The following is a 25945-nucleotide window of genomic DNA, read 5'->3' on the forward strand; positions in this document are numbered from 1 at the left end:
TGATGCGAGAAGCGCTGGCTGTTATACACAACTGACAAATTGTTGAACACTATAGCTGAGACTGAGAATATGTTGGCTAACTGAATTTAAATTAAAAAATGCATTGGCAAGTACTTCAGAAAGTATAAAAGGTCTAAGCAGTAGCAGATAAGTTGTGGTGGATCCAGAGGTTTTAAGTTTCCATACCCATCAGTTCCCTTCTCTAACTGGGAAAACACTTCCCCTCATTTGTTTTATTGCAAAACATTCTGGCAGGTGGCTTCTAGGATCTGCAGCCAAAATACATAGAAAAATGACCTTTCCATGGATGTATTCCAGGCACAGAGAAGACAAAAGAATGGAGTCTTTGTCTGGATAGGATAGATATATGGACCTATTAAACCAGTCTTTACACGTAAGCACTGGTAAATGAAGCCACATTATTCATGTATTTGACAAACAACTTCAAACACAAAGACAACCACAAAATTCCCTACCTTAAATCGAATATACTTTAAAAGATCAAATTCTTTGGCATACATCCTGAAATACTTGAGAACCTGGGAGTTGTGCATGAAGTTAGGATAATGATCTGGGATGGGATAGTCACTGAAGCACATCATCTCCTTAGATGTGTTGATGATCACCGATTTGTAAATACTGGCCCTTCCTTCTTCAGGATTTTCCTGCATTAAATAAGAAACATTCATAGCAACTTGAGAATTAACTTCATGGTTTATTAACAGTCAATAAACATTCAAAAAAGTTTTCTGAAAGAAATGCGGATTAAAAAAAATTATATAGACACACAATTCTCCAAATCTCCCAGTATTTGTGCCCTTGTGTAGTCTCTTCCCTTTGAATCTGAGTTGTCTTTGTGACTTGCTTTTGACCAATAGCATGCAGTTGGAATGATACTGAATAGCTTCTAAGACATTCCTAAGTAGTCTTGCAACTTCTGCCCTCTGTCTCTTAGAAAGCTTGATCTGGTAGAACTCAACAGATAGGTAAGAAGTCTGACTACCTTAAGTCACCATTCTGTGAGTAAGCCCAAGTCAGACCCATGAAGAGAATGTTTGGGATAGAGAGATGTTCAGCCCCCAGAAATTTGATTTATCCCAGCTGAAGTTCTAAACATGTGAACAAAGAGACCATAGCAGATGTACAGTCTCAGCTGTCACCTAATTGCAATGACATGAGACTCCAAGTGAGAACTTTTCATCTAAATAATGGTCTTATAAATATTTTATATATTTCAAAGCCTAGGTGAGTTTCAAGGGTTGTTGTACACTGGCAAGACTGCTCTCCAGGAAACATTGTACTACTATTCTGTCCAGCATACATTCCCATATTACCTCATTTTTACTCATTTAAAAGACTAGTACTCAGTGTTAGCACAAACAGAAACTTATGAAATGGGAATGTATGCTGAAGAGAGTGAAGTTAGTACAATGTTTTCTGGAGAGCAATGTGGCAAGTATATGAAAACCTTTGAAACTTAGCCTTTTTAAGAAATATTCAGCATAGTAGACAAATTTATGTTAAATTATGTTAATGATAGTATTATTTATAGAAAAGAAATAAGCTAAGTGCCTGTGATATTGTGACTTATAAGAAATATATATTGGTCATTCAGATAACCAAAATATTTCTCTCGTATGTATTTAGGCTTTGTATATATTTTGCATTTATATGTGGACTTGCCTACAGTTTGTGACTCATAGCTCCCCAAACCCTTGGAATTTCCTAAGGGTTAAGAATGATAAAGATGTCTTTTGTTGTGTTAATGAGGTGACTTTCAGAAACCACTTAAGGATAGGGGCTGATTAGCCAAAGGAGCCAACCAAGGGGCACCTGGGTGGCTCTGTCAGTTAAGCATTCCACTCTTAATTTTGGCTCAGGTAGTGATCTCAGGGTTGTGAGACTGAGCCCCGCATTGGACTCCCTGCTCAACAGGGAGTCTGCTAGAGATTATTTCTCTCCCTCTCCTTCTGCCCCCCCCCCCACCATGCACGTTCTCCCTCTCTCTCTCAAATAAAAAAAAAAAGAAGCAGCCAACCAAGTGATTAGAGGGCTATAACTTTCAGTTCCATTCCCACCCCCACCACCGATCTTTGGGGAGGGAAGAGAGGCTGGAAGTTGAATAAATTGTCAATGGCCATGATTTAATGATTTCATCAATCTTGCCTACATAACAAAGGTTCCATAAAAACCCAAAAGGATGGGGTTTGGGGAGCTTCCAGGTTGGTGAGGATGAGGAGATATGGGGAGAGTAGAGCACTCAGAAAGACCACAGAAGCTCTGTGTCCTGTCCCTATACATTGTCCTATGCATTTCTTCCATTTGGCTGTTATAAGTTATATCCCTTTATAATAAACTGGTAATCTAATGAGTAAATGGGTTTCCTGAGTTCTGTGAGACACGACAGCAAATTAATCAAACCCAAAGAGGGGGTCATGGGAACCTCTGATTTATAGCCAGTTGGTCAGAAGTATAAGTAATAACCTGGATTTGTGACTGGTATCTGAAGTGGGGTGCAAGTGGGTGGCCCTTTCACAACTTTAAAAGTACATATTACTGCTTCTTCATTTGGAAAATTCCTATCATTCAAGAGTCATATCAAATGGCACTTCTTTGAAGAAGACTTTACTGTTTTCCCCACAGAGTTAGATTTCCCATTCACTTCCAAGCTCTCAAAGGCAACTTAAACTTAACACTGTAATATTCTGTGTATGTTTCTATGACCATGAGCTACCCGTGAATAAGATGTATGTCTTATTCTTCTTTGTGTCTCTATCATCAATACAGTGACTGATATATAGTGGATATTCAATAAGTGCTTTGAAATGAATTAATGACTGAATTATGGAAAATGAATTTGGAGACACCTAAACTATAATTTTCAAATCTAGGTAGGAACATTGAAAGTGGCCTATAATATAACTTTTAGTAAAAAAAAAAAATTACAAAATTAAATTCACATTCTTACCACCAAATTTATAAAATTATGTCTGCATGGGGCAATTGTATACTACCTATATTTACCCATGTTTATATAATTGTATAACCTCTCCCCTGTCAGATGGTTCTCTCTGAGTATATTTTATTTAAGTCAATAAAACTTGAAAATAGGAAAAACAAGTTGATTTATTAAGGAGGTAGTATTTTTTCTTTTATCTTTGTTGAAATGTTTATACAACACCCATTCATGATTTAAAAAAAAAAACTTCAGCAAACTAAGAATAGAGAAAAATTTCTTCAATTTGATTAAAAAATCTACAAAATACCCACAGCTAATATCATAATTTAATGTGAGAAAATGGACAATTTCTCCCTTAATTGGGAACAAGGCTAAGATATCCTCTCTCACCATTCCTGTTCAACTCTGTACTAGAAATCCTAGTTGATGTAATAAGACAAAAAAAGGAATAGTGGGTGTACCAGATTGCATTCCCACCAACAGTGCAAGAGGGTTCCCCTTTCTCCACATCCTCGCCAATACCTCTTATTTCTTGGGTTGTTGATTTTAGCCTTTCTGACAGGTGTGAGGTGATAGCTCATTGTAGTTTTGATTTGTATTTCCCTGATGATCAGTGATGTTGAGCATCTTTTCATGTGTCTGTTGGCCATCTGTAGACATTGGAAAAATGTCTATTCATGTCTTCAGCTCACTTTTTAATTGGATTATTTGTTTTTGGGGTGTTGTTTGATAAGTTCTTTATAGGTTTAGGATATTAACCCTTTATCAGATATATCATTTGCAAACATCTTCTCCCATTCCATAGGCTGCCTTTTGGTTTTGTTGATTGTTTCCTTTGCTGTGCAGAAGGTTTTTATTTTAATGAAATCCCCATAGTTTATTTTTGCTTCTGTTTCCCTTGCCTTAGGAGACTTATCTAGAAAGAAATTGCTATGGCCAATATCAAGGAGGTTGCTGCCTGTGTTCGCCTCTAGGATTTTATTGTTTCATGTCTCACATTTAGGTCTTTCATCCATTCTGAATTTATTTTTACATGTAATGTAAGAAAGTGGTCCTGTTTCATTCTTTTACATGTTCCTGTCCAGATTCCCCAACACCATTTGTGAAGAGACTTTTTTCCATCGGATATCCTTTCGTGCTTTGTCAAAGATTAATTGCCCATATAGCTGTGGGTCCCTTTCTGGGTTTTCTCTTCTGTTGTATTGATCTATGTGTCTATATTTTGTGCCAGGATCATACTGTTTTGATTACTACAGCTTTGTAATATAAGTAGTCTGGAATTGTGATACCTCCAGCTTTGCTTTTCATTTTCAAGGTTGCTCTGGCTATTTGGGGAATATAGCGTAGAGGTTCCTCAAAAAGTTAAAAATAGAACTACCCTATGACCCAGTAATTGCACTACAAAGTATTTACCCAAAGAATGCAAAAATACTAATTCAAAGAGATATTGTTGATAGCAGCATGATCTACAATAGCTAAACTATGGAAATAGTCCAAGTCTCCATCAACTGATGAATAGGATAAAGAAAATGTGATATATGTACATACATGTATATACAATATTACTCAGCCATAAAAAAACCCAAAATCTTGCCATTTGCAACTATGTATTAGTATTATGCTAAGCAAAATAAGTCAGTCAGAGAAAGACAAATACCATGTGATTTTGTTCATATGCGGAATTTAAGAAACAAAACAAATGAGCAAAGGGAAAAAAAAAGAGAGGGAAAACAGACCCTTAACTATAGAGAACAAACTGTTGGCTTCCAAAAGGGGAGATGGGGGTTGGGTGAAATAGGTGATGGGAACTATGGAGTGCACTTGTTGGGATGAGCACTGGATGTTTTATGCAAGTGTTGAATCACTATATTGTACATCTGAAACTAATATTACACTGTATGTTAACTAACTGGAATTTAAATAAAAACAAACTAACTAATTAATAAAGTGGCATTAAATCCCTCCCCGCAAAAAAGGGAAAAGAAATAAAAATATACAGATTCAGATGAAGAAATAAAACTATTTTTATTCAGAGATGACATATTTAGAAAATCCCAAAGGATTGGAAAAAACAACAACAACAACAACCTGGAACTAATAAGCAAGTATAGCAGGGTTGCAGGATACAGGGTTAACATACAAAAGTCAACTACTTTCCTATATACCAGAAATGAACAATTGGATTTAAATTAAAAAAAAACATTTACAATAACACCCCCAAAATTAAATACTTAGTCATAAATCTAATAAAATATGTATAGGACTATACATATAAAACACAGATAAAAAAATCAAAGATCTAAATAAGTGGAAAGATATTCTGTGCTTATAGTTGAAGGACTCCACATTGGTAAGATGTCAGTTCTTCCCAATCTATAGATTCAGTGCAATCCCAACCAACATCCCAGCAAGCTCTTTTGTAGACACTGGCAACTTGATTCTAAAGCTTATATGGAAGAACAAAAGGCCTAGAGAAGCCAACTTTGTACTTAAGTATATATTGTGCATAGTGACTTTCTTTCAAAAGAGTACAGTATGGCAAGGAGAAAAAAAAAGGGAGTGACTTTACAGTGACAAAACCTGACAAACACCATCTCGAGCCAGGTCATCAAGGTTAACATCAATAGTGATGAGTCATATTGATAGCATGTACTACTGATATGATCTGATGGGAATGACACTTTACCTCTCTGGTCTTCTTCCCCCAAATCCATAACCCCAGTCTAACCATGATAAAAACAGACAAATCCCAACTGAGGGACATTCTGTAAAACAACCAATAATCCTCAAAACTGTCAAGATCATCAAAAACAAGGAAACTCTGAGAAATTGTCACAGCCAAGAGGAGCCTAAGGAGACATGACAACTAAATGTAATGTCGTATCCTGGATGGGATCCTGGAACAGGAAAAGGCCACCAGAAAAAAAACTGAGCAAACCTGAATAAGGTATGGACCTTCAGTTAATAAGTATCAGTATTGGTTCGTTAATTATGACAAATGTATCATACTAATATAAAATGTTAATAAGAGGGAAAACTGGGTGTCAGATATATAGGAACTCTGTACTGTCTTCCTAATAATTCTGTAAATCTAAAACTGTTCTGAAATTAAAAGTTTATTTAAACATGTTGTTTGTACATAACACATTTTTTAAAAGAAATTAAAATTAATGAGTGGCAGGGCCATTTTGAAACTAAGATGTTTATGGGGGCAAGGGTAAACATGTTCCTAACTTTTGAATTTAATTTCATTAATTTATTAATTTATTCAACAGATATTTCTAAAGTCCTTCTGTAATAAAAACACTATATTAGATGCTAAGAAATACGAGTTTGTCCCTGTCTTCCAGAGGTTCAAAATTTAGTACAAGGAGTAGAACCATGCTTTCTAGAGCAGGTCTGTTGGGTTCACAGAGCTAAATACATCACAGATCTTACCCCTGTGGCAAAACTCATATATTTATATTCATTTTCATGTCACTAACACACCAAAGTGTTTTCTTGTGTCAACAAAAACCATCAAGGGGCATCTGGGTGGCTCAGTCGGTTAAGAACCTTCCTCCAGCTCAGGGTCCTGGGATCGAGTCCCGCATCGGGCTCCCTGCTCCGAGGAGAGCCTGGTTCTCCCTCTGCCTCTCTCTCTCTCTGTCTCTCACGAATAAATAAATAAATTCCTAAAAAAAAAAAAAAAACCCATCAAGCTCTTCCAAACGCCTGATTGGATCTCAGGGAGGGTTTACCACTGTGTCAACCCACTGCTTTTTATAAAAGAGAGTGGGAATAGAGCAATATTGGGTCACTGAGTGGAAAACGAAGCTGCTGTACTGGGGTTTTAAATTTTCCTACAATCAATTAATAAGCCTGCCTTCTACAAATGTACCTTGATTGCATGACTCACACATCTGAACAAGAAGTTCATATAAGAGAAGAGAACAGGGGCAGTGTTGCTCTTCTGTTCCTTTGATAGACTCAGAATTCCATGGGATAGAAGCTCTCTTAGGACTGTTCTCAACCTTGTCTGCATATTGGAATAATCTGGGGAACTCTAAAAATACTAATGCCTCATCCCTACTCCCAGAGACCCTGTTTTAATTGCTCCTTGTCTAATATGCAGACACGGTTGAGATCTCCTGGTAAGAGGTACTGTGCTGGCCCCAGAAAGCTCAGGGAACCAGAGTTCATCCCATCAACCTCAAAAGTCTTTTCTCCACACATTCTTAGCTAAACTGCAAAATGCTTAAGGACGTCGACATCATCTAACAAAGTCTGAAGTCCAATATACTGTTACTTATTTTGTTTTAAAGATGCCATATCATTCTTATTTATCAACTGGAAAGCTGAGGTTAAAAACTTTAGGGCAGGGGCGCCTGGGTGGCACAGCGGTTAAGCATCTGCCTTTGGCTCAGGGCGTGATCCCGGCGTTGTGGGATCGAGCCCCACATCAGGCTCCTCTGCTGTGGGCCTGCTTCTTCCTCTCCCACTCCCCCCTGTGTTCCCTCTCTGCTGGCTGTCTCTATCTCTGTCAAATAAATAAATAAAAATCAAATCTAAAAAAAAAAAAAAAGTCATTTAAAAAAAAAAAACTTTAGGGCAAAGGTCTCCATATCAGCTGCCTATTACAGATAAGTAGTGGGGAGCTTTATTGGCATCACAGGCCAATAAAAGCAGAACTTCTAGATGGACTGACATCAGTATTTGTTAAAGTTCCTAGGTGATTCTTTAAAGTACAGCCAGTGCTGAGAACCACTGCTCTCTACCCTCTTCTAAGTGTTTTTGCATTCATTCATTTGTCTTTTATTTTTTTGGAGGGGAGAGAGTTAATAAATTTAAGAATTTTAAAAAACCTATCCATCTAAGGGTGTTTTTATTACTTAATTTATATTTTATTTTGTTTTAATTTTATATTATATTGTATCCACTTGGTATCTTTTTTTATATTACTTGTTTATATTATATATACTCTTTTTTTAAGATCTTATTTTTAAGGAATCTCTACACCTGATGTGGGGCTCAAACTTAGAATCCTGAGATTAAGAGTTGTATGCTCTACTGACTGAGCCAGCCAGGTGCCCCTACATATATTCTTTATACTCTTTACTACTGGAAATGTAGTTCTTAGATCAGCAGCATTGACATAACCTAGGGGTTTTTCAGAAATGCAGAATCTTGGTGGCACTCCAGATTAGTGAATCAGAAGGTACATTTTGGCAAAATCACCGGTGATTCATATGCACATTAAAGTTTGAGAAACACTGCTTTGGTATGCTTTAAGGATTTTAAAAGTTCAGATTGACTAAAGAATCTTAAAAAAAAAATTTCCAGCATTAAATACTTATTAAATCCTCAGCATTCATAAGGGGTTTATTATTTTAAAGCTATTTCACTCATAAAGTAATATTAAAGTATGAAAAATCAAAATGATATGTCTCACATTAGCACCTACTTTCCACCATCAGTCTGATCTAATGTTAACGAGACTAATTGACTGAAATTAATGTGTTGAGAACTTATAAATAATTATTACTGGAAAGTATTCAGCAATACTAAGGAGGCAAGTGGAGAGTAAATCATATACTCCTGTTTGGCAAGTGGAACAGAGAAAGAAGAAATAGGAAAATGCAAGTGATGGTGTCTGAGAATAAAAATATGGATGTATACTGAATCCCTGGGACCTGTCACAAGGAAAAGAAAAGGGCAGCCCTGAGTCTCCTGTGTCTTACTGGAATTCCAAAATGTTTGGGAATGATCCTATGTATGACAGAAGAGTTAGGGAAGTGGGGGAGAGCAGGACTCACAATAACAAACCAACGGGGGGGTGGGGAAGCAGGTCTCAGAGGAAATTCTTGAGGAAAACAGCATCAGCATGTAAAAGATGTTTAATCCAAATTTAATTGGTGTTTATAATACATCAAGATCCACAATCCTGTAACTGTGGATTGTGTGAGAATGAAGGTCCCTGTTTCCATAAGCATTCTAAGCAGCCCCTCAAGACATTTTGCTACTCAAGGATTTATTTCTAAAACATAAATATATTTGGCACCTAACATGTGCCAGACATCACAGAAATATATAGTGTGGGTGTGCACATATGTACGTATGTATATATATGTGTGTAAAATATATTACATATGATGTATAATATAATGGGCACAGATGTAGTCTGTCTTAACAGAAGTCAGAGTTATGACAAAATATAGCTTCTTTATTTTCAAGGAAGCAGTTCATATGGTGCTGAAATTTTGCCAAGTGGATACTCAGAAAAAAATCCCAGGTTAGGTTTTTAACAGAGAACAAGTTTAAACCACTTTGCAGGTAAAAGCCAGAAACCTGAGAATCGGGTAGAATGGGGACCTGAACTGATTTCATTGCCTGATTAGCTATTGCCAAACGTGGCTAGGATGTTTACCAAAGACACCGGAAGCATGGGCCCCACTCCAGGCATACTGAATAATAATAACAATGGCATATAGCACTTACTGTATACCTAGTACGGTTGTTAGTGTTGACATAATTATCCATTCACTTAATCCCCACAATAACTCTATGAAATGGGTGCTATTATTAGCTCCTTCTCAATGATAGGAAAGGTACACAGAGGTCTAATGATTTTCCCCAAGATCACACTGCTAGTAGGTACAGGCCTAGGATTTGAACCCAGGCGATGTGCTTAACTTTTATACTATGTTGTGGTTGGATTTCAAAAGCATAATTTTCTATTAATTACCAAACACCGATTAACAGCCTTTTCAGTTCATGCCCAAGACTGAGGCATGGGGGTTCTGCCAGGGGGTATTCACTCTAGGTCTGAGTAAGGACTATTGTCAAATAAAGTTTGTTCCCCATTCAGAGCCAAGATGTAAAAGGTCTGCAGTGCTGTTCAACTAAGGAATGCTATGAAGCCATGTATGTATGTATGTATGTATGTATGTATGTATGTACTTTAGAGAGAGAGTACTCAGAGTGCATGAGTGAGAGGGGCAGAGGGAGAGAAAGAGAGAATCACAAGCAGACTCCATGCTGAGGATGGAACCCAACGTGGGGCTCAATCTCACGATCCTGAGAACATGACCTGAGCTGAAATCAAGAGTCAGATGCTCAACCGATTGAACCATCTGGGTCCCCTGCTGTGAAGCCATTTTTAAGTGGCTGATCAACACTGTGTTTGTTTGTATGAAATGTGAAACACATCTGGGGACCTTAATACCATTCACTGGTTTAGAAAACGAGTTTAAAAACAAACCCAATGAATGCCTGCCAGTTCAAAGATCAGTAAAGGTGGTTGATACTCTTTGGCATATAATTAACTTAATTATCTTTGAAGTAGATGATAACTAAACTTAGTAACAAGTTGCAGGGCTGGGTGTACATATTAATAACTCAACTTTAAAACTGAATAAACTGCAAGGGTAAGAAATACCAGTTGCAGGTGCCCTCTGCCCTCTTCTGAAGATAGGCTTCTGAACTAAATTTGATTTTTCAAGTGAAAGAAAAGTTCAAAGCAAAGAAGGAAGCCAGAATTTATATTCTATTTGAGGTCTAGGATTATTAGAGAATTATTTAAATTGAACCAGAATTCAAAGAGAGGAAGGAAAGAAAGAAAGAAAGAGAAGACCATAAGGTCAGAGAGGACTGAAAAGGGATCCGTGGAAGGAGTTGTAAGCAAGTATTCTAGATCACTTACTTATTAATGCAGACCAGGAGCAACCACTCTAAATTTCCTAACCCCTTTACATTGTCTAATGTTGGTTATCTTGTTACACTCCACCCTCACTCTGCCCACCCCCCCCAAGATTGTTTTACCCTCTTTCAGATAGCAGCAAAACTCATTAAATGAAAATGATCTCTGTGCCATTTTCATTTTCATAGACATCAGTAAAGTACAAACAAGTGATACCTGGGTCCTATTTTGCTGCTAGCCTTGGGGGAAAAAAGGAACCTGAATAGAACCTGAGGTGATGGCTGACTGAGAAAAAGCCAGCAGGCTGAATTCTAGCAAGTTTAATCACTGTTAAGCCCATCATATTTCCTGACACAAGATAAAATATCTCATTGTTGGAGGAGGTCATCAAGAGAGCATGACCACCGATTGACTGGCAAGCCAGACTCAGGCAATGGAAGGCCCCTCACCCTTTCCCCTGCCCTTGGGCAAATCTCCATGGGTGAAATCCACCTCTGGGTAATCAAACCAGTGCCGAGGAGAAACATCAACTGGGAACCAGTCAGCCTGTCATTCCTGCAGAGTGGTTAACTGTTAATGTAAATTGCCTGGGGAGCATAAGGATAAGCAATCCAAAACTGCACTGAATGGCTGGTAAAAATTCAGATCACTCATGGTGGATGACAGCACACTACTGAGAACTGAACAAGGTAGTCCCTCCTCATCCATGTGGCTGTGCCCACACTTGCCACTATATATATACCTTGCCCAGAGTCCTAGGAGTGTACTATGCTGTGCTGGACTTAGCAAATGCCTTTTTTCAGTATACCCCTGACCACTGAGTCACAAGACCAGTTTGCATTTACATGGGAGAGGCAACAATGAGTCTTTTGAGTGATTCCACAAGGTGCCCTGCACACCCCCACCATATGTCATGGGATGGTAGCCTGAGACCTGCCCTGTTTTCCTTCTCCACATCACTAAAATGGGTCCATTGCATTGATGATATAATGTTAACATGGGAAGATTTGCCTCTGCTGGAGGCAAACCGTGGAGGCTTTGCTGGAGCATATGTGAGAAAGAGGATGGGCAGTGAACCCACAAAAAAATCCAGGGTCAAGGCACTGCCATAAAGTTTTTGGGAGCTTTCTGGTCAGATAAGACTTGTGTTGTGCCAGAAGCTGTGATCGATAAGGTGTAAGCCTACCCAACCCCTAAGAATGTAAACGAGATGCCAGCCTTTGTAAGAATTTGGGGACATTGGAGGAGTTTTATTGCCCACGTGGCATAGTGCCCCCATTCCTTATACCACCTGGTAAAGAAAGGGCACATGTGGGACTGGGGATGTGAGCAGCAAGCTGCCTCTGAAAAGGCCAAAATACTAGTAAAGCAGGTTATAGTTCTGGGCATCTCCCAAGCAGGACTACCATTCAAATTAGATGTGTCTGTGACTCTGGAATATATGGGCTGGGCACTGACAGAAATAAGAGAAGGAGAGAGGACTCCTAGGATTTTGGTCTCAGTTCTGGAAGAGGGAAAAAACCTGTCTACCCCCATAGAGCAACGGCTCCTATCAGTGTAAAAGGACCCCTCCAGGTTAAGCCTTTCATTAAGGAACAGAGCATTGTGGTAAGAACTTCCCTGCCCATCAAGGGATGGGATGAGAATATGTTCCATTGACCCATCTCTGCCATGGCTCAGATTCCCACTGTGATTAAGTGACATGCCTATCTGCAGCAGAGGAGCACCCTGTCCACCAGCCTACTAGAAATGCAGGTGCGACTAGGACCTAGGGAGGATGCAGACCCTCCAGATGGCCCTGCCCTATACCTGGTGTGTCCCTGTAGCCCGTAGAGAGGGGGTGGGGAAATTGTAGCTGATGCCTAGTATACAGATGGCTCTAGTCAGGGCAATCCCTCCAAGAGGATATAGTCGCTATTTTGCCCAACAATGACACCATCTGGCTGAAAACAGGAACAGAGTACAGTAGCCAGTGGGCTACATGCAGGACAGCTTGGCTGGTGATTCATGAGTTCTGGCTGTTACTCCTTTGTTAACAATTTGCACTGACAATTGGGGTGTTCTAAAGGGATGAAACTTACGGCTGTGACATTGGGAAGCCAAGGGGTGGATGATTGTGGATGAGCCCTTGTGGGGATCAGGATATGTGGAAAGACATTTAGGTCCACCCATAAGAGCCTGAGGTATAACTCAGTGTTTTCCAGATCCCTGCTCATAAAGCACTGACATCCCCTGGCAATCAGGAAGCTGATACCCTAGCTCTTGAACTACAGTGACTCAAGTTAACGCAGTAACAGCATGTCTTGTGTGTTATAAACAATGCCAAAGGCAACTACCAAAGGAATCTGGGGCTACTCACCAGTGTTCTCAACCAGGGAGGGATCGGCAAATTGATTATATTGCCTCACTCCCTCAGAATGCGGGTTATACCTATGTCCTGGTTTGTGTGGACACAGCACCTGGCCTAACCCAAGCTTTCCCTGTCAATGTGCAAACCAGGCTTCCAGCATTAGGGGATTATAGAAGCTGAGTACCATGTATGGATACCCTCATCAGTAGACATGATGGGGTGCTCCCATTTCAAAGGTCATGATGTGCAAGACTGGGCAAAAGTCATGACAGTGAATGGAGGTTCCAGCTCCCCTAGAACCCCCAAGCAGCAGGGATGGTAAAAAGAAAAATGGAATATTAAAGGAGCAGATGAAATTACTAACAGGTAAAACCATTTTGGCCAAGCAGACTAAAGTACTGTCCCAGACTTTAACACATTTGCATGATCAACCAGTAAGTCCTATTACCCCATATGCCAGACTGGGGACCCCCACAAAGGCACTCAATACTGTAAAGGTGTAGAAGTTGAAGAACCCAGCCATTGCCCCAACTCTCACCGAGATCAGCATGCTGTGCTGTTGAGAACACCAAACCCTGAGAAAGGTATTATCTACTGGAATTTGCAATGGGAAGTTCTGCTGGGATGGGTGAGTTACTTCGCACTCCTGCGTGAGGAGGAACTACTCAGTCTCCACTGGGATCCCATTGTCCTGCTACAAGCTAGACCTGTTGAAACATACTATATCTGCAATGGAATATGTACCATCAAAAGAGGTGGAGAAAATGGGGGTCCTGGTCTGGCATATCTGCCTAGTCCATCTCAGATGGCCAACACAGATGTATACATGATCTGGTCAAAGTCCTAAAACCACAGCCACACTAACATCTAAAGATCAGGCCTTGTCATTCTTGTAGCAGAGAAACACCTCCCCATACAAGTTCCTACTAGATATCTGTTTGACCTTAGACTCTGCTGCTCCTTTGGTGTCCAGTTACAGGATGGGCACCTGGTGGATGTCCAACAAAGCAATCCAACTGATGGCTGTGTGGGCAGCTGCCCCTCTCTAGCTCCTCAGGATTGCCATGGTGGGTATCATCCCTTCAAGAAAGAGACTGAAAGGCCCTAAAGCAGTACCTTAAGGAAGAACAAACTAGTACCAGCATTCTTGGCTCATCTGCTATTACCAATACTAATCCCAAAACCTGGCCTGTGGCACACTATCAATAATACTGGGCAAGGGTCTTCTCTTTCTATCAAACTAAACATTAACCTGATGACTGGAAGGGTCCTAGAAATACCACCATTGAGCCAGATTTGAGATGGATTTATGGACATTTGAACACCCACACACCCCTATGTTGGGAAGAGAAAAGTCATTTGAAACAGAACCAACACAACTGTACCGGGAATATAGGATGGATATCACTGGAACTCTGTATTCAGTCACTGTCATAGTAAAGGAGAGTGACTAGTTTGGTACTAACTGGTCACACCAACCAGGTGTTTATTGGGTAGCCCCAAAAGGGGCCTAGTGGTTGTGTGGAACAAAATTTTGGCTACGGATCCCCCTGGGTGGTTGGACCACTGCACCCTGGGTTTTCCCTGGGCATAGGGGAGAATTCCCCCCACCCATGGTAACAATATTTTACCAATTTCCTTCACCTCAAGGCTAGATGGGCACACTGTGTCTTTCACTAACATGGATTATGGCTGCTGTCTTTGTTTCCTCCATTGGCCCAGTGGATGTTATAGCACATACAGAAGCCATTACTAAATTCACCCAGCAAGCATTAAATAATAACTAACAAACCTTGTCCTTACTGAATACTGAAATATCTCTAGTGAGAAAAGTTGTCCTCCAAAATAGAATGGCTTTGGGCATTATTTTTGCCTCCAAAGAGGCACCTGTGCCATTATCCAAACAGAATGCTGTGTGCTCATACCTGATGAGTCTGCTGATGTATCGCCTTTACTAAATCACATGAGAACATAAGTGAATACCCTGAGTGATCCATCCCTCAGCTAGGTAGGGAACTTAATAAATCAGTGGTTGGGAGCCTGGGGTTCTTGGTGAAAAAAGATTGTTTTGGGAATCTTTACCTTAATCTGTGTTTTCTTTTGCATGTGCCTACACTGTTGCCGTGGTATTTGCCTCCCATGCAGACAGACAGACACCAAATGGGCCACCTCCATGATAGCGAACCCCCCAGCTGACTGCTGGGGAAATGCCATAGAAGAAGAGGCTATGCGACATTGTAAAAGCTGGTTAGGAGAGGTGGCATGTTGGGGGAGGTCATCAAGAGGATATGACCACACGCTGACCCAGGAGCTGGGCCCTCAAAGACTTCTTGGAATGTACATTTTGCTGGCCTTACTAGTGATGTGGTGTTGAGACCATGTGCATGGTACTGACTGAATCCAGTTAAAGCCTCTGTATGAACTTTTAACATATGGCAGGTGTGGAGATGTGTTTGTCTTCCTGCTGCCCAGGACAAGCCTCCTATGTAAGTTCCCTTATTTAAACCTGCTACCTGCCAACCTGGAGTGGCCTGCTCTTTCTTGGGTCTCTCTCTGCCCTCCACGAAGGAGACCAGTTTCAGATTGCACCTGGGATGCTCCTGAAGTTGCAAACCAACACTCCTGCTGGGCACCTAGTTCCAGGGAGGTTTCCGATTATTAAAGAACCAGGAGACTTACCTGGAACCTCCAGAGCCCTCCGATGTCATCAGTCCTTTCAAAGCAGACAGGCTCCAAGCCTTCATCCAGGCAGCACTTGATAGAGGAGAGCCCGCTCATACCTCCCCCAATCACTGCAATTCTTTTCTTGGTCATGGTCTCCAGATATCTTTACCAGGCCAGATCAATGTAACCTGTCAAAAAAAAAAAAAAAAAAAAAAAAAAGAAAAGAAAGAAGAGCACACATCAGTTAACACATTTCAGGGAAGAAAGATCCTGGCCATGGCATCCTCCAAATAAATGCTGCGACAACAGGTGCTTTAGGATAAACCAGATTCGGCTGTCCTCTTGGCCATAAGGAATTGCCATGAAAGGGATATGGGAGCTCTGGGTCCGCAAGACTTAAGCTGAGAGTCCTGCCATGGTAGCCTGTCCCACTTCCTTTCCTGCAGCACCTGGCCAGTCCTTCAGCTGCTGTCCAGAGGCTACTCCGCTCTTTGGCCGTTGTGGAATATATTTATAAATACAAAGCAACAAAGTCCAAACAGCGACAGCCAATAGGGAGGAGCTATTCCTCTCCACCTCCTTTCAGCAGAACGGCACCCACTCTCTCCCACAGGGAGAATATTAACACGGGCCAAACCTGCTTTGGGCAGAAAAAAAAAAAAATCCTACCACCTCTGTTTTCCGGCTGAGTTGCCCGGAGGCTCAACTACCTCTCTAGGGACGGAGCAGTCCCGCGTTTCCGTCCCTCGCCTCTCCTCCGCATCCACTTTTAACTTCCTGGTATCTGCCTTAAAGGGACAAACTCCTCTTGGTGAAGGGGAAACTAGCAATAACCCCAAAGCAAGGCTTGCTCTAAAAGCTTCAGCGGAGAACACCAACCTTCAGCAGATGTGTTAAAACAGATCCCGGCTCCCTCATCCCCTCCCCCCACCCCCCGCTCCCACCTCACAGATTGGCTCTTTGGTTCCAGGTTGCTGGTAGAAATTTACTTAAAATACCCGTGCACTAAACTGGGGCGGTTCAGTGAGAAAAGGATGTCATTTCCTACTTAGAGGAGTTTCTAGTTTAGCAGAGAGGACCAAACGCAAACGTCATTTCAATAAAATAGAAATACTCTTAAAAAGTGTTTTCTCAGGGCGCCTGGGTGGCTCAGCTGGTTAAGCATGGGTTCTCCATTGCCGCTCGGGTCAGGTTCTCAGGGCTGGGAGATTCAGCCCCGTCCAGGGCTTCGGTTTAGAGTCGGCTTCTCTCCCTCTCCCTTTGCCTTCCCCGCGTGCTGTCTCGCTCTTTCTCTCTCTCAAATAAATCTTTTTCCTTTTAGAGTGCTTTCTCTGACACACATAAGTAATTAAAAACATAAAATATTTACTTTTAAAATAGAACTTATTTTTGTCAAATATAAAATCATGCAGAAGAGACCAGTGTAATGGATGTAGGATATCACACACGGAGTCAGAATCAGGGCCCATCCAACCCACCAGTCTGTTTCGATAGATGTGAGGGGGTGTTTGGAGAAATAAGCAGTCGCTGATGCCATCTATGTGTTTACCTTCTACTTACTTTCTTAGTCAACTTGGCACAAGATGGTTTGATGTCACTAATGTCAGTCCTGGGTTTTGACTTGCTGGCCTCTCCCCAAAGTATCTTTTATGGGCCAAAAGTGATCATTTCTCAAGAATTCACCTTGTACCGTTCAAAAAACCTGATGGGAAAGAACCCATGTAATCTCTCAGCAACCCCATGAGGCAAGTACTATCATCACCCCCATTTTCCCAGTAAGTGGAAAGGCAGGAATGCAAACCAGGCAGTTTAACTTATAAATGAGTTACTTGTAAATTGGATAATTTTTAATGCATTTGAGATGCCTAGATACAGGAAAACAGGTGACTACCTTTATAAATTGAATACCAATCTCTCCCTTACTGAGTCAATTTCATAATTTCAGAACAATGCAAGAGTTACTTTTAAAACAATATTATAAATGTAATTTTAATTCTCTACTACTTTGTGTTTTTCAATTAATTACTTTTAAATTTGGCACATATGTTTTGTGTCTTATTTTAAAAGATTTTATTTATTTGTCAGAGCACAAGCAGGGGGAGTGGCAGGCAGAAGAAGAGGGAGAAGCAGGCTCCCTGCTGAGCAGGGAGCCCAATGTGGGGCTCCATCCCAGGACCCTGGGATTATGACCTGAGCCAAAGGCAGTCGTTTAACCAACTGGGCCACCCAGGCGCCACTGTTTTGTGTTTTTAAATTACTTATAAAATGTTTTAAACCTTGACTCAAATTTTCTCAGTCTAACTGCCAATTTGAAAGTGAGTCAATTTCTTTATTGGGCTGTAACAATATTTGCAAACTAATGTACAGGTTCAACACAGTTATTCACTCATGCTATTAGGCAAGAGCAATAGCACAAATGACAAATACAATGGATAACAGTAATTCCAAAGTAATATATGTGAGGCTTTTAGAGGAGTGTGTGTGTGTGTGTGTGTGTGTGTGTGTGTGTGCACCCATACATCCATATGTAACTGTACAGAGGAGTTTCTGCAAAGGTCTAACCCAGGAGGAGTGTTTGAACAGTATAGCTTCATCTCTACTCACATGTTCTCCCATGTCCTAATTCTTTTTGTTAAGTCCATATTTTGCATATTACATTCATTCAATAATGATATTGCCTGCTGGAGGCCACTTCTTTTAAGATGGCAGCTATAAAAGATAGAAAGAGCTTAGCTTAGATCTTTTTTGAAGAACTGCCAAGGAAAGCTGCCTGATAGGCACTGGACTGGGACATAGATTTTCACTTTCTTAATGGTGTCTTTTGATGAGAAGTTTTAAATTTTGATGAAATCTATTTAACAGTTTTTCTTTTATAATTAGTACTTTTTGCTCCTATTTAAGAAACTTTTGTACATCCCAAGTTCATATAGCCTCCTGTGTTTCCAGCTAGAAGATTTATAATTTTAGATTTTAAATTTAGATCTATGATCCATTTTAAATTAATATGAATGGTAAAAGTATAACGGTCAGGTGAATTTTTTTCTATCTGGATACTGTGTTTTTCCAGCAGCATTTATTCTAAGATCTTTCTTTCCCCTTGAATTGAATTGGTGTCTTTGTCATTGGTCATATATGTGTGAACCTATATCTGGACTCTGTTCTGTTTCACTGATCTATTTGTTTATCCTTATACCTATACCATATTGTATTAATTACTTTAATCTAAAATTTGAAAACTGGTTATATACATATCTTCCATCTTTGTGCTTGCTTTAAAGATGATTTTGACTATCCTGGTTTTTTTCAATTCCATGTAAATCTTAAAATTAGCCTATCAATTTCTATCAAAAAAGCCTCCTGGGATTTTGATTAGGATTACATTGAATATGTATAGACCAACTTGGGAAGAACGGACATCTGAACCATTGAAAGTTCTAATCTGTAAAATAGACTATTTTTCCTTTTATTAGGTCTTCTTTGATTCTCCCCGTGTTGTTTCATAATTTTCAGTGTGGAATCTTGCACATTTTATTTAGCCCTGTGTATTTTATTTTTAAAATCCTATTGTAAATTGTGTTGTTTTACCCAAGGAAGAAATAATCCAATCAAGAAATGGGCAGAAGACATGAACAGACATTTCTGCAAAGAAGACATACAAATGGCCAACAGACACATGAAAAAGTGTTCAAGATCACTCGGGAAATACAAATCAAAACCACTATGAGATACCTACCACCTCACACCAGTCAGAGTGGCTAAAATTAACAAGTTAGGAAATGACAAATGTTGGGGAGGATGCAGAGTAAGGGAACCCTCCTACACTGTTGATGGGAATGCAAGCTGGTGCAGTCACTCCGGAAAACAGTATGGAGGTTCCTCAAAAAGTTGAAAATAGAGCTACCTTACAACCCAGCAATTGCCCTACTAGGTATTTATCCCAAAGATACAAATGTAGTGATCCGAAGGGGCACTTGCCTCCCAATGTTTATAGCAGCAATGTCCACAATAGCTAAATTATGGAAAGAGCCCAGATGTCCGTTGACAGATGAATGAATAAAGAAGATGTGGTATCTATATACAATGGAATATTATGCAACCATCAAAATTGGAATCTTGCCATTTGCAATGACGTGAGTGGGTATTATGCAAAGCAAAATAAGTCAGAGAAAGACAATTATCATATGATCTCCCTGACATGTGGAATTTGAGAAACAAGGCAGAGGATCATAGGGGAAGAGAGGAAAAAAATGAAACAAGATGAAACCAGAGAGGGAGACAAACCATAAGAGACTCTTAATCTCAGGAAATAAACTGTGGGTTGCTGGAGTGGAGGGGGTGGGATGGTTAGGGTGGCTGTGTGATGGACACTGAGGAGGGTATGTGTTGTGGTGAGCACTGTGTATTGTGTGGGACTGATGAATCACAGACCTGTACCCCTGAAACAAATAATACATTATATGTTAAGTAAGTAAGTAAGTAAGTAAGTAAATAAATAAATAAATAAATAAATAAATAAATAAATAAAATTTTGGTTTCTGAGTAAAAAAAAGTGTCGTTTTTACATTTTCATCTTCCATTTGTTTGTTGTAAGTATAAAGAAATACAATTGATATTTGTGTGCTTACTTTGTATCACATGGCTTTGCTAAATTCACTTATTACCTCCAGTAGTTTGTAGATTCCTTGTATAGTTTATATATACAATCATGTCACTTATGAATAACATGTTACTGTTTTCTTTCCAATTTTTTATTTTTAAATTTTTTTCTCACCTTATTGCACTGGTTAGGACCTCTAATACAGTATTGAATAGAAGCAGTGATAATACACATCCTTGTCTTGTTAGGGAGAAATATTCACTATTTTATCATTAAGTGCGATGTGATTTGTACGCTTTAGGTAAATAATCTGATCAAATTGAGAAGTTTCTCTCTATTCTTAGTTAGCTAAGAATTTTTATTATGAATGGAGGTTGAATTTTATAAAATACTTCTTCTGTATCTATTAAGATGATCCTATTGTTAAAATTATATTGAATGATTTATTTTAATTTTCTTTTTTTAAGATTTTATTTGAGAAAGAGAATGGGGGGAGGGGCAGATGGAGAGGGAGAAGACGACTCCCTGCTGAGCAGGGAACCCAATGCAGGGCTCAATCCCAGAATCCTGGAATCATGACCCCAGCCAAAGGCAGAGCTTAACTGACTGAGCCACCCAGGCACCCCTTGAATGATTTTTTAAATGTTGAGCAAACTATGTCTTTCTATAATAAACTCACATAACCATGATGTGTATAGTTCTTATATAACATTGTATTTGATTTGTTAAAATTTCACTTGGAATTTTTTTCCATCAATATTTTAAAGGGATATTGCTCTATTTTTTTTTCTTGTAATGTCCTTGATAGGTTTTTGTATCAAGGTTATGCTGGCCTCTCTGAAAGATTTTGTGTAGAATTGTTAATCTTTTTCCTTAAAAGTTTGGTAGCATTTACCACTGTAGCCATCTGGATCAGGTGTTTTGATTGTTGGAATGTTTTAAATTATGGATTTAATTTCATTTAAAGATAGAGGATTATTCAGATTTTCTCTCTTCTTGTGCCAGGTTCTGTAAGTTGTGTTTTTCTAGAAAGTTGCCCATTTCATCTAGGTTGTTGAATGTATTGGTGTAAAATTATTCATGACATCCTCATTTTTTTTTTTTTAGAGAGAGAGAGAGAGAGACTGAGTGTGTTCATGGAAGGGAAGGGGGAAGGGGCAGGAGAGGGAGAGAGAATCTGAAGTAGGCTCCATGCCCAATGCAGAGCTGACACAAGGCTCGATCTCACGACCCTGAGATCAAGACCTGGCCACATCAAGAGTTGGACCCTTAACCGACTGAGACACCGAGGCAGCCCCTTCATATTATTCTTTTAAAGTTCATAGCACCTAGAATGATATTGCCTCTGCCACTCCTAATATTAGTTATTTAATTTTCTCATTTTTCTTTTTCCTTGATCAATTACATCAATTTTATTAATCTTTTTAAAGAATTGTCTTTGGCTCCATTGACATACCCTGTTTTATATCTCTTTTCTATTTCATTAATTTCTGATTTTGTGTTTATTATTTCCTTCTTTCTACCTTTGCTGTTTTTTAAGCTTGTAGAGAGATGGTTACTTAATTCATCAAATCTCCATCTGAGAACTACTATAGCTGCATCCCACAAATTTTCATATGTTGTATTTTCATTAGTGCCCCTTCCAAAATATTTTCAAACTTCTATTGTAATTTCATCTTTGATGAATGGATTATTTAGAAGTTACTTAATTTTCAACTAATTTGGGATTTTCTCGATATTTTGTTATTGATTTCTAGCTTAATTTTGTTGTCACTAGAGAACATAATTTGTATAATTTTAATCCTTTGAAACTGATTACTAGTTTTATGGCTTAGCATATGGGATATCGTGTTCAATGTTTCATATACATTTGAAAAGACTGCGTAACCTGTAGCTCTTAAGTACAGTGTTCTGCAAGTGTCCATTAGGTTACGTTGCTTGATACTGTTGTTCAAATGTTCTATATCATTACCAATGTTTTGTCTGTTTGTTCTATTGATTATTAAGGAGGTATGTTAAAATCTCCACATATAATTCTAAATTTGTCTTTCCCATACAGTTCTGTCAATTGTTTGCTTCATAAATTTTGAAGTTCTATTATTAGGTACATACACATTTAGGATTATGTCTTCTTCCTATGGAATTGAACTTCGATGTACTATAAATTTCCTTCTTTTTTCTTTCACTTCTTCCTTAAAATTTACTTTGACAGTTTCATATTTGACAGGTTCCTGTTCGCTTGGAATATCTTTTCTCATTATTTTATTTCCAATTACTTATATTTAAAACAACTACTTGTATTTAAAGTGTGTTTTTGTAGGCAGGATATTGTTGGGTCTTTTTTTTTTCTTTTTATCAGTCGGACAATCTTTTTCCTTTTTCTTTTTTTTTTTTAAGATTTACTTATTTATTTTTTAAGTAAGCTCTACACCCAATGTGGGGCTTAAACTCATGACCCCAAGATCAAGAGCTGCATACCCTACCAACTAAGCCAGTCAGTCTCCCCAGCAATCTTCTTCTTTTAAAGAGTGATTAGTCCTCTTAAATTTATTGTGATTACTGATATGGTTACTGAAAATTGATTTATTTTTAAATTTTACACCTCTTCTTTGTTTGTTCCTCCTTTCCTGCTTTCCTTCAGCTTCATCAAATTATGTTTTAGTTCATTTTTCTTTTATTATCTTTTTAGATCAATTTCTTATGTTTTTAATGGTTATTCTAATGATTATAATATGCATTCTTACTTTATTACTATCTTGAATTATTATTTAACTGCTTCACAGTGTAAGAGTCTTACAACAGTATACTTACAATTTTATCTCCCCTGAATTTTGTATTATTGTCATATGTTTTACTTCAGCATGTTATGAACCCCATAATACATTGATAGTATTGTTGTTTTACATGGCAGACAGTCTTTTAAAGAGAGTTTGAAATAAAAATTGTAAAAATACCATTTATATCACATCAAAATATCAAATAACTGGCTACAAATTGAATAAAAGATGTGCAGGTTCTCTATGCACAAAGTGGGGGAAGTATTGGAAAAAACTAAAGAAAACCTAAATTAATGGAGTGAGATACCATATTTATGAGTTATGAGTCAATTTTGTAAAGTGTCCATTCACTGCAATTTAGTCTTCAAATTCAATGCAATGCCAACCAAAATCTCAACATGTAGGAGAGTGTGTGTGTGTGCACATGTGTGTGAGGCTGATTTTAAAACCTTAGCCATGACACCCGAAACAGAACAAGCCTCACAAAAGATGTGCAGATGGCAAAGAAGCCTTTTCATGGATTGAAAGAGCTTATTATATATTAAATATTATGTATTTATATATTAGAACAATCTCAGCAAGCACATTTAAAGCTTCAGCTCATATACACATCCACTTGCATTTTAGTGGCCAAAGCAAGTTATACAGAGTCAGCCTATTGGAAGGCACTGAAATCACAGATAAAGGCATAGATGTATGATCATTTTATAAGATATGAATAGTTACAGGGAGAAAGTGAGTAGTTGGGAACAGTGATACAGTCTACCAAAGCTCTCTATCCATGTCTATCCATGATGCCACCACTAAGTAGATAGCCCATATTGTGTGTGTATGTGTGTTCTGCTTACTTTTAGAACTGTGTCTGTGAGCCATGCTTATGAGAAAAACACTATGGAACATTTTTTGGTGGATTCCCCAAGCAAATGAGGTTATGATGGGACCTCAACAATGTGGGATAATTCCTAATTTCTTGAATCTCCATTGGTGAGATGCAGATACCTGGGTGATCAGCAGGTTCATTCCCAACTTAAGTTCTTTGGTCCTTCACAATACCCCGGACATTCAAATTTGCGTTTATTTATTTATTATGGTTATTATGGAGATGTCCTTTTCCTTCTGTGGAAATATGTCACAAAAGTTAAATTCCAGAGTTGGCCAACTCAAAAGCCTTCTGTGATTAGCTGTGTGGATTGCACAACAATACATTTTTAGATGAAAGAAAAGAGTGTAAAACTGCATGTGGTTAATTTAGTGGCAAGGCATGACAGTCAAAAGGTGTTCAAATAAAAAGGAGAAAACACAGCCCTGTAATCCAAAAGACCTGTGGACAAATTCTGACTTGTGGTCAGTACACAACCTTTGTACTTTGTCCTCAGAGATTTATTTGATATTATTCCAGTATTATGCCCTTACCTTTGGTACTAAAGAGTAATGGCAACTTTCTAAACTGACTTGGCAAGAGTCCTGTAAACCAGATTCACTTTGTTGATATACTTAAGTGTTTACTCTTTTTTTTTTTAATTTTATTTTATTATATTATGTTAATCACCATACAATACATCCCCAGATTCCGATGTAAAGTTTGATGCTTCATTAGTTCCGTATAACACCCAGTGCACCATGCAATACGTGCCCTCCTTACTACCCATCACCAGTCTATCCCATTCCCCCACCCCCTCCCCTCTGAAGTCTTCAGTTTGTTTCTCATAGTCCATAGTCTCTCATGTTTCATTCCCCCTTCTGATTACCCCCCTTTTCTTTATCCCTTTCTTCCCCTACCGATCATCCTAGTTCTTATGTTCCATAGATGAGAGAAATCATATGATAATTGTCTTTCTCTGCTTGACTTATTTCACTTAGCATTATCTCCTCCAGTGCCGTCCATGTTGCAGCAAATGTTGAGAATTCGTTCTTTCTGATAGCTGAGTAATATTCCATTGTATATATGGACCACAGCTTCTTAATCCAGTCATCTGTTGAAGGGCATCTCGGCTCCTTCCATGATTTGGCTATTGTGGACAATGCAGCTATGAACATTGGGGTGCATATGGCCCTTCTCTTTACTACGTCTGTATCTTTGGGGTAAACACCCAGTAGTGCAATGGCTGGGTCATAGGGTAGTTCAATTTTTAACTTTTTAAGGGACCTCCACACTGTTTTCCAGAGTGGCTGTACCAACTTGCATTCCCACCAACAATGTAGGAGGGATCCCCTTTCTCCACATCCTCTCCAACAATTGTTGTTTCTTGCCTTGTCTATCTTTGCCATTCTAACTGGCGTAAGGTGGTATCTCAGTGTGGTTTTGATTTGAATTTCCCTGATGGCTAATGATTTTGAACATTTTTTCATGTGTCTGTTAGCCATTTGTATGTCTTCATTGGAAAAGTGTCTGTTCATATCTTCTGCCCATTTTATGATTTGTTTATTTGTTTCTCGTGTATTGAGTTTGAGAAGTTCTTTGTAGATCTTGGATACCAGTCCTTTATCTGTGGTGTCCTTTGCAAATATATTCTCCCATTCCGTGGGCTGTCTCTTAGTTTTTTTGACTGTTTCCTTGGCTGTGCAGAAGCTCTTTATCCTGATAAAGTCCCATAAGTTCATTTTATCTTTTATTTCTCTTGCCTTTGGCGATGTGTCGTGAAAAAGGTTGCTCTGGCCGATGTCATAGAAGTTGTTGCCTATGTTCTCCTCTAGAATTTTGATGGATTCCTGTCTCACATTGAGGTCTTTCATCCATTTGGAGTTTATTTTTGTGTATGGTGTGAGAGAGTGGTCAAGTTTCATTCTTTTGCATGTAGCTGTCCAATTTTCCCAGCACCATTTATTGAAGAGACTGTCTTTTTTCCACCGGATGTTTTTTCCTGCTTTATCAAAGATTAGTTGCCCAAAGAGCCGAGGGTCCATTTCTGGGTTCTCTATT

At 38.9% G+C, this 25945-nt stretch overlaps 2 protein-coding genes across 7 annotated transcripts in view; one reads left to right on the forward strand and one right to left on the reverse strand.

The window, feature by feature from the left end:
- FMO5 (flavin containing dimethylaniline monoxygenase 5) overlaps positions 1-17229 on the reverse strand; it is a 31192-nt gene extending 13963 nt beyond the window's left edge. Inside the window, exons 1-3 of one of the 5 annotated variants that reach the window (XM_034654196.1) lie at positions 17212-17229; positions 15667-15839; positions 477-665 (exon numbers count right to left, since the gene is read on the reverse strand). In XM_034654196.1, coding sequence (XP_034510087.1) covers positions 477-665; positions 15667-15801 — 324 coding nt within the window. In that variant the 5' untranslated portion in view covers positions 15802-15839; positions 17212-17229. Of the gene's footprint in view, positions 1-476; positions 666-15666; positions 15840-16100; positions 16433-17211 lie in introns of those variants that run through there. The other 4 variants (XM_019810264.2, XM_019810263.2, XM_011237612.3 and 1 more) reach the window with 4 other exon arrangements.
- Positions 1-25945, forward strand: part of CHD1L (chromodomain helicase DNA binding protein 1 like) — a 223784-nt gene that overhangs the window by 125759 nt on the left and 72080 nt on the right. The gene's annotated exons all lie outside the window — the stretch shown is intronic.

Source organism: Ailuropoda melanoleuca, chromosome 2, assembly GCF_002007445.2.
Source record: "Ailuropoda melanoleuca isolate Jingjing chromosome 2, ASM200744v2, whole genome shotgun sequence".
Classification (NCBI taxonomy): Eukaryota; Metazoa; Chordata; class Mammalia; order Carnivora; family Ursidae; genus Ailuropoda; species Ailuropoda melanoleuca.